The sequence below is a fragment of the Bolinopsis microptera genome, chromosome 10 (assembly GCF_026151205.1).
Source record: "Bolinopsis microptera isolate Bmic1 chromosome 10, MBARI_Bmic_1.0, whole genome shotgun sequence".
In the NCBI taxonomy this organism is placed as follows: Eukaryota; Metazoa; Ctenophora; class Tentaculata; order Lobata; family Bolinopsidae; genus Bolinopsis; species Bolinopsis microptera.
The window spans coordinates 95,194-108,578 of record NC_087081.1 but is presented as its reverse complement, the minus strand read 5'-3'; the positions used below and the strand labels follow the sequence as shown (position 1 = coordinate 108,578).

Sequence of the window (13,385 nt, the reverse complement as noted above, 5' to 3'; positions counted from 1 at the left end):
ACAATAAACCGGTATATAACAGATATAAAACAACTAAAATATTTGAATAGTTTGAATTTTGATATAAATTTACGATAAATCTTTCTCCTTAAAAACATGAAAAAAAATACAGAATATCTTACACATACAGTTTTACTGCTGAATTGGTATAATTTAATATTTTAGGGAGCGTTCACCTATCACATCAGAAGCCGAGAGGGAGGGGGTTTGGAAATGCTGGCGGTTGCCAACGATGGGGAAGGGTGGTCTGGGCCTTGCCGAATACCTGAATTCTGGGGGGGGGGGGGGTAAAAATGGCCAAAAACCTGCTGACGTAATATCTGAACGCTCCCTCACTGCGAATAATATACTAGCGAAATAAAACAATAAAAAGTTATGATTTTTGACATCAATAAGTCCCTAGATGTCAGTTTCTCTGGTGACTAAGATCTTCCGGAAGGCTGAATTGTCGTTTGCTCTGAAACCCTGGGCTAGCCTGCAGAAATAACGAAATTATACGGCAGAATCATCTTTATTAGTAGTGGAATACCCTCAAGATCCGCTTCAGAATCTGATATCTTTTCAACTAAACTACAAAGTATTGGAACATAAACTGTTTTTTTATAATTATTCAGTTAGCAAAACATACCGAGATAATTGAGTCACGTGTTTCGTTATGACAGATTTCTGAGCTTTTAGGTCGTCATTTTCTGTAACCACGTTGACTAAATCCTCGCTAACATCTGAAATACACCTCGTTAACCCAACTACATTTGTTTGAGATTAATGCTATATAAATGACAAAAAGTAACTTGATGGAGAGATTAATTCTGCTAATTACAATCAATTTCCCAGGACAAAATTTAAACTTCAAGGCTATCACAATTGAGTTGTGACTGACTTTGTAATTTGAGGTGTAATCCTTTGACCATGGTATTCAACTCTTCAACCTCCATCGCAAAGAGTCTACTTGTAGGATCCAAATTCTGATTCAGAGTATCCAGAAGGAAACCACCAATACATTCGTCCAGGTTGTCATTTTGATTATTCAAATTCCTGCAGAATGAACGCGTTTAAATAAGTTTGTTTTGATTGGTTGACGCGCGCCATTTTGCGCGTAATAGCACTGCTGAACTTTCATGTTTTAGTCGATTTTAAAGTATTGCGGGCTGCGAATATTGACATAGCGCGTTGTGACTTGGGACAGTCATATCAAGATGAATTAATTGAGTGGGGCTTCTCTCAAAGAATAAAGTTGCAACACTATGGGATAATCGCTGGTAATACAAAAATACTCCACACAGAGTTGATGGTTTTTGTGTAGTTGTACACACATTCTTATTTTAGCAATCAGACCAACTTCCACTCATCAGGCAACCAGTTAATTGCCACAAATGAAATCAAGAAAAATACTGACCTATTAGCCAGTTTTCTGCCCACGGAGTTTGAGTAATCACAAACCAAGAGGTCAGGATCTGATGCAGGACTCCCGCAATCACTTCCTAGGGTGTTTTATATTTAGTATTAAGCACATTACTTAATAATACGGACCAACTTCTTGATAAATACTGCCAAAAAAGTTAACTACCAAAGTAAGTATACTGCATATATACATTAGATGTACATGAACATTATATCTTGTACGATAGCTTACTTACATTTGATGATATGCTTGCCTAACAATAAACAACTGACAGCTACACAAACTTCTTAACAAATATTTAGTTGCATGACATTTGTTATTATTTCATCACCGCAACAAGCTTACACATGCCAGCTTTTTAAGCTATTCTTTGACTTGTCTTAGCCAGCAAACCTACTAATGTAACCAAAACAACAGTGCCAAAATAACGTTACTTCACTCAGTTAGTCAATAAAAAAGAGAGATCACGTGTAACTCACGTGACTTATATCCCGCTATATCCACGTCACTGAAAGTCTGCTCGTTCTGATTGGCTAACCGTCCCCCAACAGTACTGTACGAGTTAATCGCTGCATCTATCTCCTCCTCGGAGTTATAACGCGTGGAAACAACCTCTTCAAATGATTTGATGACGTTACATTGCAGCATTCCTGAGGGTTTATCAAGATTTTCCGTACAAATTTGAAACATATGGTGGTGGAAAAAGGTCTATTAAATATAAACTGAACCAATGCGAACTGAACATAATTGTTTGGTTAATAACGAAATTTAATCTGGTTACTACAGCAGAGTAGAGCCTTGATTGTTTTGACACGTGATGTGATATATTGCTTTGATTGGTTGCCGCTGCAACTTTAACTGCTGTTACAAAACTTATGGCTCAACTCGGTCACCCGTGGTAACCAAGTTTATCTACTGATATCTAAAATCTAAATAGTTACCAGTACTGAGACCAATAGGTGAGGGTAACTTACCGGTACTAAGACCAATAGGTGAGGGTAACTCAGATGTCAGAGGTTCAACACTCTCCTGACCATCACAACCTGAACAACATCTGAAATGGTAGAGATTAAATCTGGTGAATAATGATCACGTGATTACATAACTACCCAGTGAAATTATAACATAAATATTGAACATTTGGAACACATAATGATACTCAACTCAAAATTATTTAAATCGTTAATTTAAAATAGGCCAACTTAAGCAAAATTGCATACTTTTTGAGTCTTTGTTTTCGTTTCCTACTTTTTTTCTGTCTCCGTTCTTTCCTCAGCTCTTTGATGTCCTGTGCTTCTCCTGCTGAGCTAGCTTCTTCAGAGCTGCTAAATGTTATTCTGTACACATTTTAGTCAAAAAGTACATCATGTACAATAATAATATAATGATATAGTGAAGTATACATTTTTATCGCATTTAAATCCACAATCTCTCATTAAATTACTTTTAAATGTATGGTAAAAACTTATTTTTATCGATTAACAAAGCTTCGACGATATATAAAAAGTAACTACCCTAACTATTGGCACCAATTTAAATTAAAAACTCACAGATCGTTAACAAACTGGTGGGCATGAGGACAACATTTCACTTCGTCATTAAGTTCACTTTCACTTTCACTTTCTCCATCACTCTCTCCGAGATCCACACTGCTCCCCTGGTCCCAGTCTGTACCAGGCAGGAGGGGAGCGGGAGCAGCATCTATCAGATTCAACGAGCCGAGAAGATCATTTTTGATGAGTAAATTCTCGTTTAGATTCTGGACTTGGCTGATAGCGGGTTTTTGCTGATCTGAAACGATCTCGGGTGCTAGATTAGTGTTATCTGGAAGGCAAATGCTATCTTCAGATAATTCAGCTACTGCTTCAGATGATTCAGCTACTGCCTCAGGTGATTCAGCTACTGCCTCAGGTGATTCAGCTACTGCTTCAGGTGATTCAGTAACTGCTTCAGGTGATTCAGTAACTGCTTCAGGTGTTTCAGCTACTGCCTCAAGTGATTCAGCTACTGCTTCAGGTGATTCAGTAACTGCTTCAGATAATTCAGCTACTGCCTCAAGTGATTCAGTAACTGCTACAGGTGATTCAGCTACTGCTCCAGGTGATTCAGTAACTGCCTCAGGTGATTCAGTAACTGCTACAGGTGATTCAGCTACTGCTCCAGGTGATTCAGTAACTGCCTCAGGTGATTCAGCTACTGCTTCAGGTGATTCAGCTACTGCTTCAGGTGATTCAGCTACTGCTTCACGCGATTCAGCTACTGCTTCACGTGATTCAGTAACTGCTTCAGGTGATTCAGCTACTGCCTCAGGTGATTCAGATACTGCTTCAGGTGATTCGATAACTGCTTCAGGTGATTCAGCTACTGCTTCAGGTGATTCAGTAACTGCTTCAGGTGATTCAGCTACTGCCTCAGGTGATTCAGCTACTGCTTCACGTGATTCAGCAACTGCTTCAGGTGATTCAGTAACTGCTTCAGGTGATTCAGCTACTGCTTCAGGTGATTCAGCTACTGCCTCAGGTGATTCAGTAACTGCTTCAGGTGATTCAGTAACTGCTTCAGGTGATTCAGTAACTGCTTCAGGTGATTCAGCTACTGCCTCAGGTGATTCAGCTACTGCTTTAGGTGATTCAGCTACTGCCTCAGGTGATTCAGCTACTGCTTCAGGTGATTCAGCTACTGCTTCAGGTGATTCAGTAACTGCCTCAGATGATTCAGCTACTGCTTCAGGTGATTCAGTAACTGCTTCAGGTGATTCAGCAACTGATGAACTTGATTCGGCTACTTCTACACTCGGTTCAGCTTTTACCACGAGTGCCTTTATATCTGTTTCTGTAATAAACTCACTCGTATCTGATTCACCGTTCAGAACAGCAGATTCTCCTTTCCCGTCCTCGGGAGCAGCTTTTGCATTAATAATCTCGTTGGAAACTTCACAAGGAACTTCACAAGGAACTTCACAAGGAACTTCACAAGGAACTTCACTTCTTCCTGGAGTTTTAGCTAACACAACTGTGGCATCATCTGACCCGATCATGTTGTTGTCTATTCCATTGTTGTTTAGTGTATTATGAATTGATCTTTCTGGAGCTTCAATTTCTTTCTCCGTAAATATTCCCTCGTTTACTACCGCCATTCCATTGCACCGATCTTATAAAATGTAATGTTAAGAGTACTCGGTGATTCAAACTTCAAAGACAAATCCAGTTTGTATTAATTCCAAATAAATAGAAATTTCGCCATTATATCACTCTGAAACTCTATTAATAGATTAAATATGCAGCACATCAAAATAATCAAGCCTAGTACAGTTTCGCAGTTTGTAAACCGTGACTTGCAAACGGTGGATTTTACTTTTTATGATACGATATGGATACAAATAAATGGGTTCTTTTGCGATAGTCAAAACGCGACAACTAGCGCTGGATGGCGACAACTAGCTGGCGACAACTAGCTGGATGGCGACAACAGCGCAACTGGCCATCGCAGAAAACAGTTCGATAACTAGCGCTGGATAGCGACAACTAGCGCTGGATAGCGACAACTAGCGCTGGCCAGCGCTGGCCATCGATATCCAGCGCAAAATTTTTGCGCTATTACTCGTCAGCTAGCGCTGGCCAGCGCTGGCCAGCGCTAGCCAGCGCTAGTTGTCGCTAGCCAGCGCTAGCTGTCGCTATCCAGCGCTAGCCAGCGCTAGCCAGCGCTAGCCAGCGTTAGCCAGCGGTAGCCAGCGCAATGTATCAAAATCATATACTTGCGATATTAGTCGGATGATGATTAATCACTTTACACTCGACTGTCACGTAACTTTTTTAAAGGACCAGTTAACTGAAAAAAAAGTTATCCTCATATTTTGACAGATTGTGACAAATAGCAAACTGAGCAACGAGTCGAAATTCCTAAATCTCTAACTGCTCTCTAACGCGTGTAATTAGCGTTTGTATTATTTTGGCGATGACGTCATAAAGTCCCTTGCGCGCACAGAGCAGCTCGTGAGACTGTATTTTACAGGTAAAAATGGACATAATACAATGTTTCTCCCCCAAATAACTCGAAAAGTAAGTGTTTTAGGGTACATGTTGCTTCATAAGTTGTATATAAACATGTCCATTCTGCACAATTTGCACTCATTCAAAAATCTGTAGGGCCTTCATAGCCCAATTTACGAGATACCCATATTTTTGCATGATTTCTGGAACCGGAAATCAGTTTTTCGCCAATAACTGAAAAATTAAGCACTTTAAGGCATCTGTTTCTTCGTAAGTTATATATTAATATGCTAATTGCGGTTCTTTTGCACCCTGTCTAAAGACTCTATCACGATCCTATCGAAAATGGGCTCAGCACCACGCCCAAAATGGTTTTTGGCGAATTTCTCGAAAAGTAAGGATTTTAGGCCATGTGTTGCTCAATAACTCTTATATAAACTTGCATATGCGGCTTCGTTTAAGCCTATTTTGAAGTCTCCACGACCTTCAGAAGCAAAGGGTCGGTTACGTTATTGGGTCAATATCGGCGTGGTCAATATGTCTCCAACCGAAAATCGTTTATTCATACTTTTGGGAAGGTCTTTGCAAAATTTCGTGAGTATACGAAAATTTGCAGGTTCAATTCCATAAATGTCCATAAATGACTGGACTACACAAGTTTAGAGTTAACTTTAGAGAAACTCATAAATCATTATTATCTAAAATTAAGCTGTCAGTGTCCATGATCAACCTATGGCTACAATGTTTTACGTGAAAATTGAAATGTAAAAATCAGGAGTAATATAAAAAGTGTATCTTTAGATTAAAGTGCTATCTCATAGTTTAAGAATTGTATAGATTAACGTTTGTCGTTTAGCCATCTAAGAATCGATCGTGCCGTATATATATGGCCAAAGAATAATAGGGTCTTGGAAATTCTATAGTTGTTCAGTGGGTCGATTGACTGAACACGTTTGCAGTACTTGGTATTTAATTTTATGATCATACAAGTAGGACGATAACTAGGTAAGTCAAATTCAAAACACTCCGCACACTGTACACTCCAATCAGTATTTAGTAGACCGGGTATTTTTCGGTTCCCACGGCACCGTTCTGATAGGAGCTACTTCTACTAATGGTCCCATGGGAACGGCCGTAAAATAGCCAGACTTCTTGTCTCCTGTACTGTCTGGCACGTGTGGATTAAAGTAAGAAATTTCGCTATGCTAAAAATATAATTGCTCTCGGAACTATGTCTTTTAGGACAGCGAACCATTCGACTGCTCGCATTCTTCCGAACAACTGTAATATTATATTACAGAGTTACACTCTGATCAGCTATCATATTTAATACATAGCACATTATTTTGTGTATTAGTTTCATGTACTGGGGAAAAATAATCGGTACAGTCTCCCTTCGTTTGTAATGAAGCAATGAAAACAATCCAAAATTATCACATATGACATAACTTGTAATAGCAGAAACTTTCTAACTGTACATTCACCCGCCACTGTTCAAGAACTTATGTCACTGTTTAAAATCCTGACGTGAGCACTGTACATCCAATCAGCTATTCATATAGTTAGGGTGATAGCCACAACTATAAGGATTTTGTAGAACTAGGGAAATAGTCATAACTCTAAAATTTGAGTGAGTTACACGTGTTTTATTGACGATGATAAACATTTGTGCATTGTATTACGCTATGCAAGCGCGCACTGAGGGACTTTATGACGTCACGCGGCCACAGCTTATTATTGCAATAACACGCGTTACACGTACGCTAGAGAGTTGGTTCTTTCGGCGATACGATTCTTTACCAGTTTGTCACAGCTGGTTTAAATCTTAGCCAAATTGGATACTACAAATTTTTCAGTTAACTGGTCCTTTAACCCATTCTCTGACTCTAGCTGGTTCTGAACGACTTTTCGAAACCTTAACCCTCTAATCTGATCCCAACCCTAACCCTAACCCAATCCTTAACAAAAACATATGCTGAAACCCTAACAATAACGAGAAATTAGACTAACTTCCTTATACGGTCATATCACGTGATCGATACATCAACATGTACAGTTTTTCGCCAATATCTCGTCAGGAGAGCATTTTAACCCTATGTCATGGGCCTATGGGGGTTGATTCGGAATTAGCGTCCGAAAATACATCTGGCTTAGCGCTGGCCAGCGCTAGCTGACGAGTAATAGCGCAAAAATTTCGCGCTGGATATCGATGGCCAGCGCTGGCCAGCGCTAGTTGTCGCTATCCAGCGCTAGTTGTCGCTATCCAGCGCTAGTTATCGAACTGTTTTCTGCGATGGCCAGTTGCGCTGGCCATCGCAAACTATCACGTGCGACAGTGTCGCATAGCCAGCGACAACTAGCGCTGGATAGCGACAACTAGCGCTGGATGGCGACAACTAGCGCTGGATGGCGACAACTAGCGCTGGATAGCGACAATTATCGAACATATATATTTTGCGCTGGCCAGCGTTATCCAGCGCTGGATAGCGACAACTAGCGCTGGATGGCGACAACTAGCGCTGGATAGCGCTAGTTGTCGCCATCCAGCGCTAGTTGTCGCGTTTTGACTATCGCAAAAGAACCAATAAATGAAACAACACCTAGTAAATAAATTAAAGCAGAAGCTCAATTTACACAAATACAATAATATGTAATCTTGTAAAAACAGTCAGCCACTACCAGGCGGATGGACGTGCCTCACGTGTACGTTTAACCAAGGTGGTAGGATCTCTTTCATTAGTGGTTCTTAGTTAAATAACTTAGTGATTATTACGTGTGAATAAACATTTTACTTTCAAACTGAGAAGCATGCACATTGCACACAGTGTCAATGCAAGACAAAGGACAAATGGCAACTATCACTTACGGGTCAATGCGTGACTTTTACTTATTCACTTATTAGTTGCAGTACCCGTGAAATTTAATCTTTAATTTAATCTGACCAAACCCTCGCGTGATCTTACCAATTTGATTATTAATTTATTAATCAAGTTGGAAAAATCCCATTTTTCTATAGTTCTATATTTCGTGAATTTACACCATGTCGTAAATATAGGTCAGGGTAACTAAGTCTAAACAGTACGACTCATGCAATCAAGTGGAGTGTGTTCTGTCTAATCAGTTAAGAATACGGAAGAACAACTCAAAAAGTTACAAATTGGTTAAACGAAACAACAGCTAACTATAAGGGGCTCTCAAGGAGACAAACTTAGTTCAGATAATACACGTACACAAGGTCTAACCCATCTAGCTTTACATGATTACATCATCACACTGATTCGATATTTATATCCTGCAATTCACTTCCGTAAGGTTACTCCAGCGTAACGTAACCAATGGTTACTAACCATTATCATCCATTATGTCCGATATTATCGGTATATCTCGTGCCGGGCTTATCACAAAATGTAATCATGTAACTGATAAGATAATTGAAAATCAATTAATTAGTCAACGTTCTGGAACTCAACAAATCAAATAGTTAAAATCAAATGCTCCTTATATGGGCATCACGTGGATTGCCTCATTTTACTTCCAGGTTAGTTCCCGCCATCTGGTTGAAGAGTTTTACACTGTCGTTTAGTAATGTGTTGTTAACTGGTTCATCTGTTAAAACTATCTCTGACACCTGAATAGTGAGTAAGAGTTAGATTTATTATTCTATGTCGATTAAAATAATTGATTGTTGTCTTTTTTTTCATTCCAATTATTTAATTTATCACAGATACGGAGGCAAAGCAAGCCAGTTCTTCTAAAGTTCTAAAATCAAATCTGTACAGTGAGTGTCAAACGGCCTTCTTGCGTATTAAAAGCTTATTATTTTAATTTTAATTTACTTATGATCAGCTCTGATACCTTACGAGACATATTCATGTTCGACATAATTCCGGTGACCTAAATAATTTGGGAACGAAAATATGGGAATTTTTTCCGAAAACCGCCAAATTTCTTACCCCAAATTAAATCATGGTAATGTAGTTTGAAGAGCGTTTCTCTTGTAGCGAATATGGGGATTTTTTCATCAGCTCCTTATTTTACAAAAATGAAACCCAATATTTGATAAAATCAAGTACAAAGATCTTCTCTGATCAGCTGTTTTATCTTGTAAACAATTCCTCCGGATTCTATGAAACTCAGCCTCAACTTAACTTCTAATCCTCTAGACGGTATATGAGACCGACGCGATGGTGTCTGTTTTGACGGTGACCTAAATTTTGGTGATTTTTTCGAAAAACCACTTTCGTACCATTTAAATATGTCTCGTAAGGTAAACGATTGAAAACCAGCAAAATAACAGCCAGCAGCAAATGATTAGGTAATACAGGTTGGGCCATAATTAACACAATGTCAACAAGACCAGATAGCTGATAACATGCTATAATTGGCCAAGAAACGTTACGTCAGTTTTGGACCAACACATCACATTAAATCATAGCTCAATATCAAGTCACCTCACGCTTTTCCACGTATAAGCCCTGAAATCAATCACACATTTAGTGAAAATGTGTGTGAAAATTTAACAATACACACATTCACACTAATAATAATCACACATTTACCCTAAGTAACATTCAAATACACAAGAAACATGCAGTGTATGTATGTATGTATGTTAGTACGGGCAATTACTCAAACCGATCTTCCAGCCGAAAAAAGATTCTCATGTTTTAGTCTAAAAAGTTTGCACTACCATAACCCCAGCCGCTCTCCTCTATACGCTAGTGGAACAACTAACAAGATAAGATAACATAAATAGAAGATAAGAATTTCCAAACTCACGTTCTTATCACGTGACAGTAGCGCTAGTTTCTGTCTAAGAAGAAGGTCAGTGTGAGAAGATAAAGCTATGTGTGGGGACAGGGTTTCTTGGAACACTGTTCTTAATGTCTTCTTGTTGGCTGAGAACGCTCCGTTCAGCGGTGCTTCTGGGTGGTGTTAACTGTTAAGTGTTAGGTGAATTTTGTCACAAAAATCTCAATAATATTGTAAAACTTGTAACTATTTGATAGTTTTCATATTTTTTACCGTGCGTCAAATGACTAAATACCATACTATGCTATGATCTTATTGAATAATCTTCAAAGCAACATCTAAACTCTGAATATTCGGAACATTTCGAAATATTCCGGAATATTTCTCACCTACACCCCTCTGTAAAGACAATGCTTTTATCTTTTCGGTGATTGCTTTACCGCCGTAGTTAGCGCTGTAGCCACACTTCAGTAGCCGGTCTATGGGGTCCTTCGTCCTTGGTTCCGGTTCTAGTTTCTTCTAAACATGAGTTGTTATCATCAGTCATATTTTTACAGAAGTTTTCCAATAGAAATCAGGCTCAACCAACAGTATCAAGCTAATATTTCAGACGAAATTTACATAGCAACAGACGACTTTCCACGTTCCAATAAAATTGTAATAGTCACCCGAAAAAATTCCAAAACAGAAATCTGTACATTCTAAACAAAACCCAAAATTCCAGAGTTCCAGCTCAGGCTGAGGGCCTGTCGTGATATCATGGACCGCTTAGGTTCCACCAGGATCTGGTAGTCCTCATAATTCTACGGCCTCTATGTATCGTCATCTCGCACAACTCTTTAAGAATCTTGTGAATTTGGCATGTGAAAATATGCAGCCTTCCAGACATTGATTGAGTCAACGAGGTGTTGTACATCACCTCAAGATCGGGTGACAGGCTAGGAGGTCGCGTGACTATGACGTCACCTTGTTCTCCGTTTCCCGCTCATTGGACCAGGTGAGCTTGCATGCTTGTAAATGTGGGTGTGTTTCTATAGGGGGTAATACCTAATTACCCCCTATAGAAACCGAAACTTATTTTTTGGCAGAAAGATAGAAATTTACCAAAGTATCGACATTGCTATAAACTTATTTTGATGACCATCCCTGACCTAAAATTGCATGAGAAATCGATTAAACTTGGTTTCAGAACCTAACAATGCTTCCTTATGCCTTAAAATCCATGTTTTATCGATGCAATCAACATTATGATCCTGTTGATTAATTAGTAACAGGTAACAAATACGTAAAATAAGTTTATAAATACGTATAAATAGCAATGTCGAATGTCGATACTTTGGTAAATTTCTAGCTTTCTGCCTGAAAATAAATTTTCGGTTTTTATAGGGGTAATTAGGTATAAATTACAGTACAGCTGAACTTACACCCACATTCACAAGCATGCAAGCTCACCTGGTCCAATGAGCGGGAAACGGAGAACAAGGTGACGTCATAGTCACGTGACCTCAGGCTCATAAGTCATAATGACGTGACCTCAGACCCAATCAATTTGGTTCTGGCCTGGTCAGCCCCCTGTCACCCGATCTTGAGGTGACGTACGATACCTCGTTGACTCAATTAATGTCTGGAAGGCTGCAAATTCTCACATGCCAAATTCACAAGATTCTCAAAGAGTTGTGCGAGATAACGATACATGGAGGCCGCAGAATTATGAGGACTACCAGATCCTGGTGGAACCTAAGCGATCCATGATATCACGAGCTCAGCATACCTCAGGTTTCAGTAAATCAAGAGCGCTGAAATCAACACTATCCAGGTTGGCGGTGTAGCGCTTGCTGCGCATTTCACGCTCCAACTCTTTGTAGATCTCTATGATTCCAGCATCTTCCTCTAACATAGCTAACTCCTCGTCTGAGATTGGGTCGTAGTCTTCATCTTCATCTCTCTGGAATGTCAATAAATATGTCATGATCTTATTGCAATTGAATTGTACTGAAATGGCAAAATTTCTATCTTAACATGAACATCAAAATACATATGTAACGTTTGGTCAGAATTCGATTAGCTTAGAAACGAAAACCGACGACAAAAGGTTGGTCAATCATGTTTTAATATAATATGTTAGAAATATTAAACTATATGTTAAGGGGGCCGGGGGGGGGTCTTCATCAAAATTCTCTCGAAATTGACTTTATAGTTGTTTCTGATAGAGGGGAGTGATATCTACCAGCTGCTTTTGGTCCCATGGAAAAATATTGTTCCTAGCCGAAATTATCGCCGGTCTAAGGTCAGCGCTTATGTGTAATTGTATTGCGCAAGCGATTTTCAATCGCAAATTTTGAAAATCGAGTCTAAAAATCTATCTTCTCCTACATTTTTTGAGCAATCACCCTGAAACTTTCAGGATATGTTCTAGGGACCAGTTAGAAGAGATCGTTCAAGCCAAAATTTTGAGATAGGCCTTTAAAATTTTTTTATTAAATTTTGAAAATCTTGGACCTCGTTTTTTTACGATTTTTTCAGGTCCAAGATTTTCAAAATTGAATTAAAATTTTTTAAAGGCCTATCTTAAAATTTTGGCTTGAACGATCTCTTCTAAATGGTCCCTAGAACATATCCTGAAAGTTTCAAGGTGATTGCTCAAAAAATGTAGGAGAAGATAGATTTTTAGACTCGATTTTCAAAATTTGCGATTGAAAATCGCTCGCGCAATACAATTACACATAAGCGCTGACCTTAGACCGGCGATAATTTCGGCTAGAAACAATATTTTTCCATGGGACCAAAAGGAGCTGGTAGATATCACTCCTCTCTATCAGAAACAACTATAAAGTCAATTTCGAGAGAATTTTGATGAAGACCCCCCCCCCCCCCGGCCCCCTTAATTGTTAAATAACTTACCCTGCCTTTTCTTTTGTTCGAATCTATAGACGAAGACCTCTTTCCTGAGACCCTTTCTGGATCCTCTCTTGGCTTCCTTCTGAAAACACAATGTTCGCTTTAAATGGTGATTCTCAGGGCATATCTCAAAATTCCAATGCGTCTCAGAAATTCAAACAATTTGAAATCAACGTTTTACTGGACTTAATAATAATAATAATAAAATTTGGTAGCTTAAACACAAACTCTAAGCCCAGTGGATAAACCACAAAACTTATGCTCTATTGTGTGAAACAAAGATACTAGATCAAGATAACTATCAAGGAGTGTATGCATAGGACATAAAAAGTTTTGGAACGAAG

The 13,385-nt window shown here is 38.9% G+C and overlaps 2 protein-coding genes across 8 annotated transcripts in view; both read right to left on the bottom strand.

Annotated features, from left to right (window-relative positions):
- Positions 1–88: 88 nt before the first annotated feature.
- LOC134821704 (SUMO-interacting motif-containing protein 1-like) overlaps positions 89–13,385 on the bottom strand; it is a 17,822-nt gene continuing 4,525 nt past the window's right edge. Inside the window, exons 2-10 of one of the 4 annotated variants that reach the window (XM_063832435.1) lie at positions 4,359–4,554; positions 2,953–4,322; positions 2,623–2,727; positions 2,377–2,456; positions 1,882–2,052; positions 1,397–1,481; positions 881–1,035; positions 629–722; positions 89–475 (exon numbers count right to left, since the gene is read on the bottom strand). In XM_063832435.1, the coding sequence (XP_063688505.1) occupies positions 400–475; positions 629–722; positions 881–1,035; positions 1,397–1,481; positions 1,882–2,052; positions 2,377–2,456; positions 2,623–2,727; positions 2,953–4,322; positions 4,359–4,538 (2,316 nt within the window). In that variant the 5' untranslated portion in view covers positions 4,539–4,554 and the 3' untranslated portion in view covers positions 89–399. Of the gene's footprint in view, positions 476–628; positions 723–880; positions 1,036–1,396; positions 1,482–1,881; positions 2,053–2,376; positions 2,457–2,622; positions 2,740–2,952; positions 4,555–13,385 lie in introns of all 4 variants that reach the window. The other 3 variants (XM_063832431.1, XM_063832432.1, XM_063832434.1) reach the window with 3 other exon arrangements.
- Positions 7,992–13,385, bottom strand: part of LOC134821705 (serine/threonine-protein kinase fray2-like) — a 20,281-nt gene continuing 14,887 nt past the window's right edge. The window contains exons 7-12 of one of the 4 annotated variants that reach the window (XM_063832437.1): positions 13,045–13,123; positions 11,915–12,088; positions 10,533–10,662; positions 10,171–10,316; positions 9,843–9,866; positions 7,992–9,019 (exon numbers count right to left, since the gene is read on the bottom strand). In XM_063832437.1, coding sequence (XP_063688507.1) covers positions 8,915–9,019; positions 9,843–9,866; positions 10,171–10,316; positions 10,533–10,662; positions 11,915–12,088; positions 13,045–13,123 — 658 coding nt within the window. In that variant the 3' untranslated portion in view covers positions 7,992–8,914. The remainder of the gene's footprint in view (positions 9,020–9,842; positions 9,867–10,170; positions 10,317–10,532; positions 10,663–11,914; positions 12,089–13,044; positions 13,124–13,385) is intronic. The other 3 variants (XM_063832436.1, XM_063832439.1, XM_063832438.1) reach the window with 3 other exon arrangements.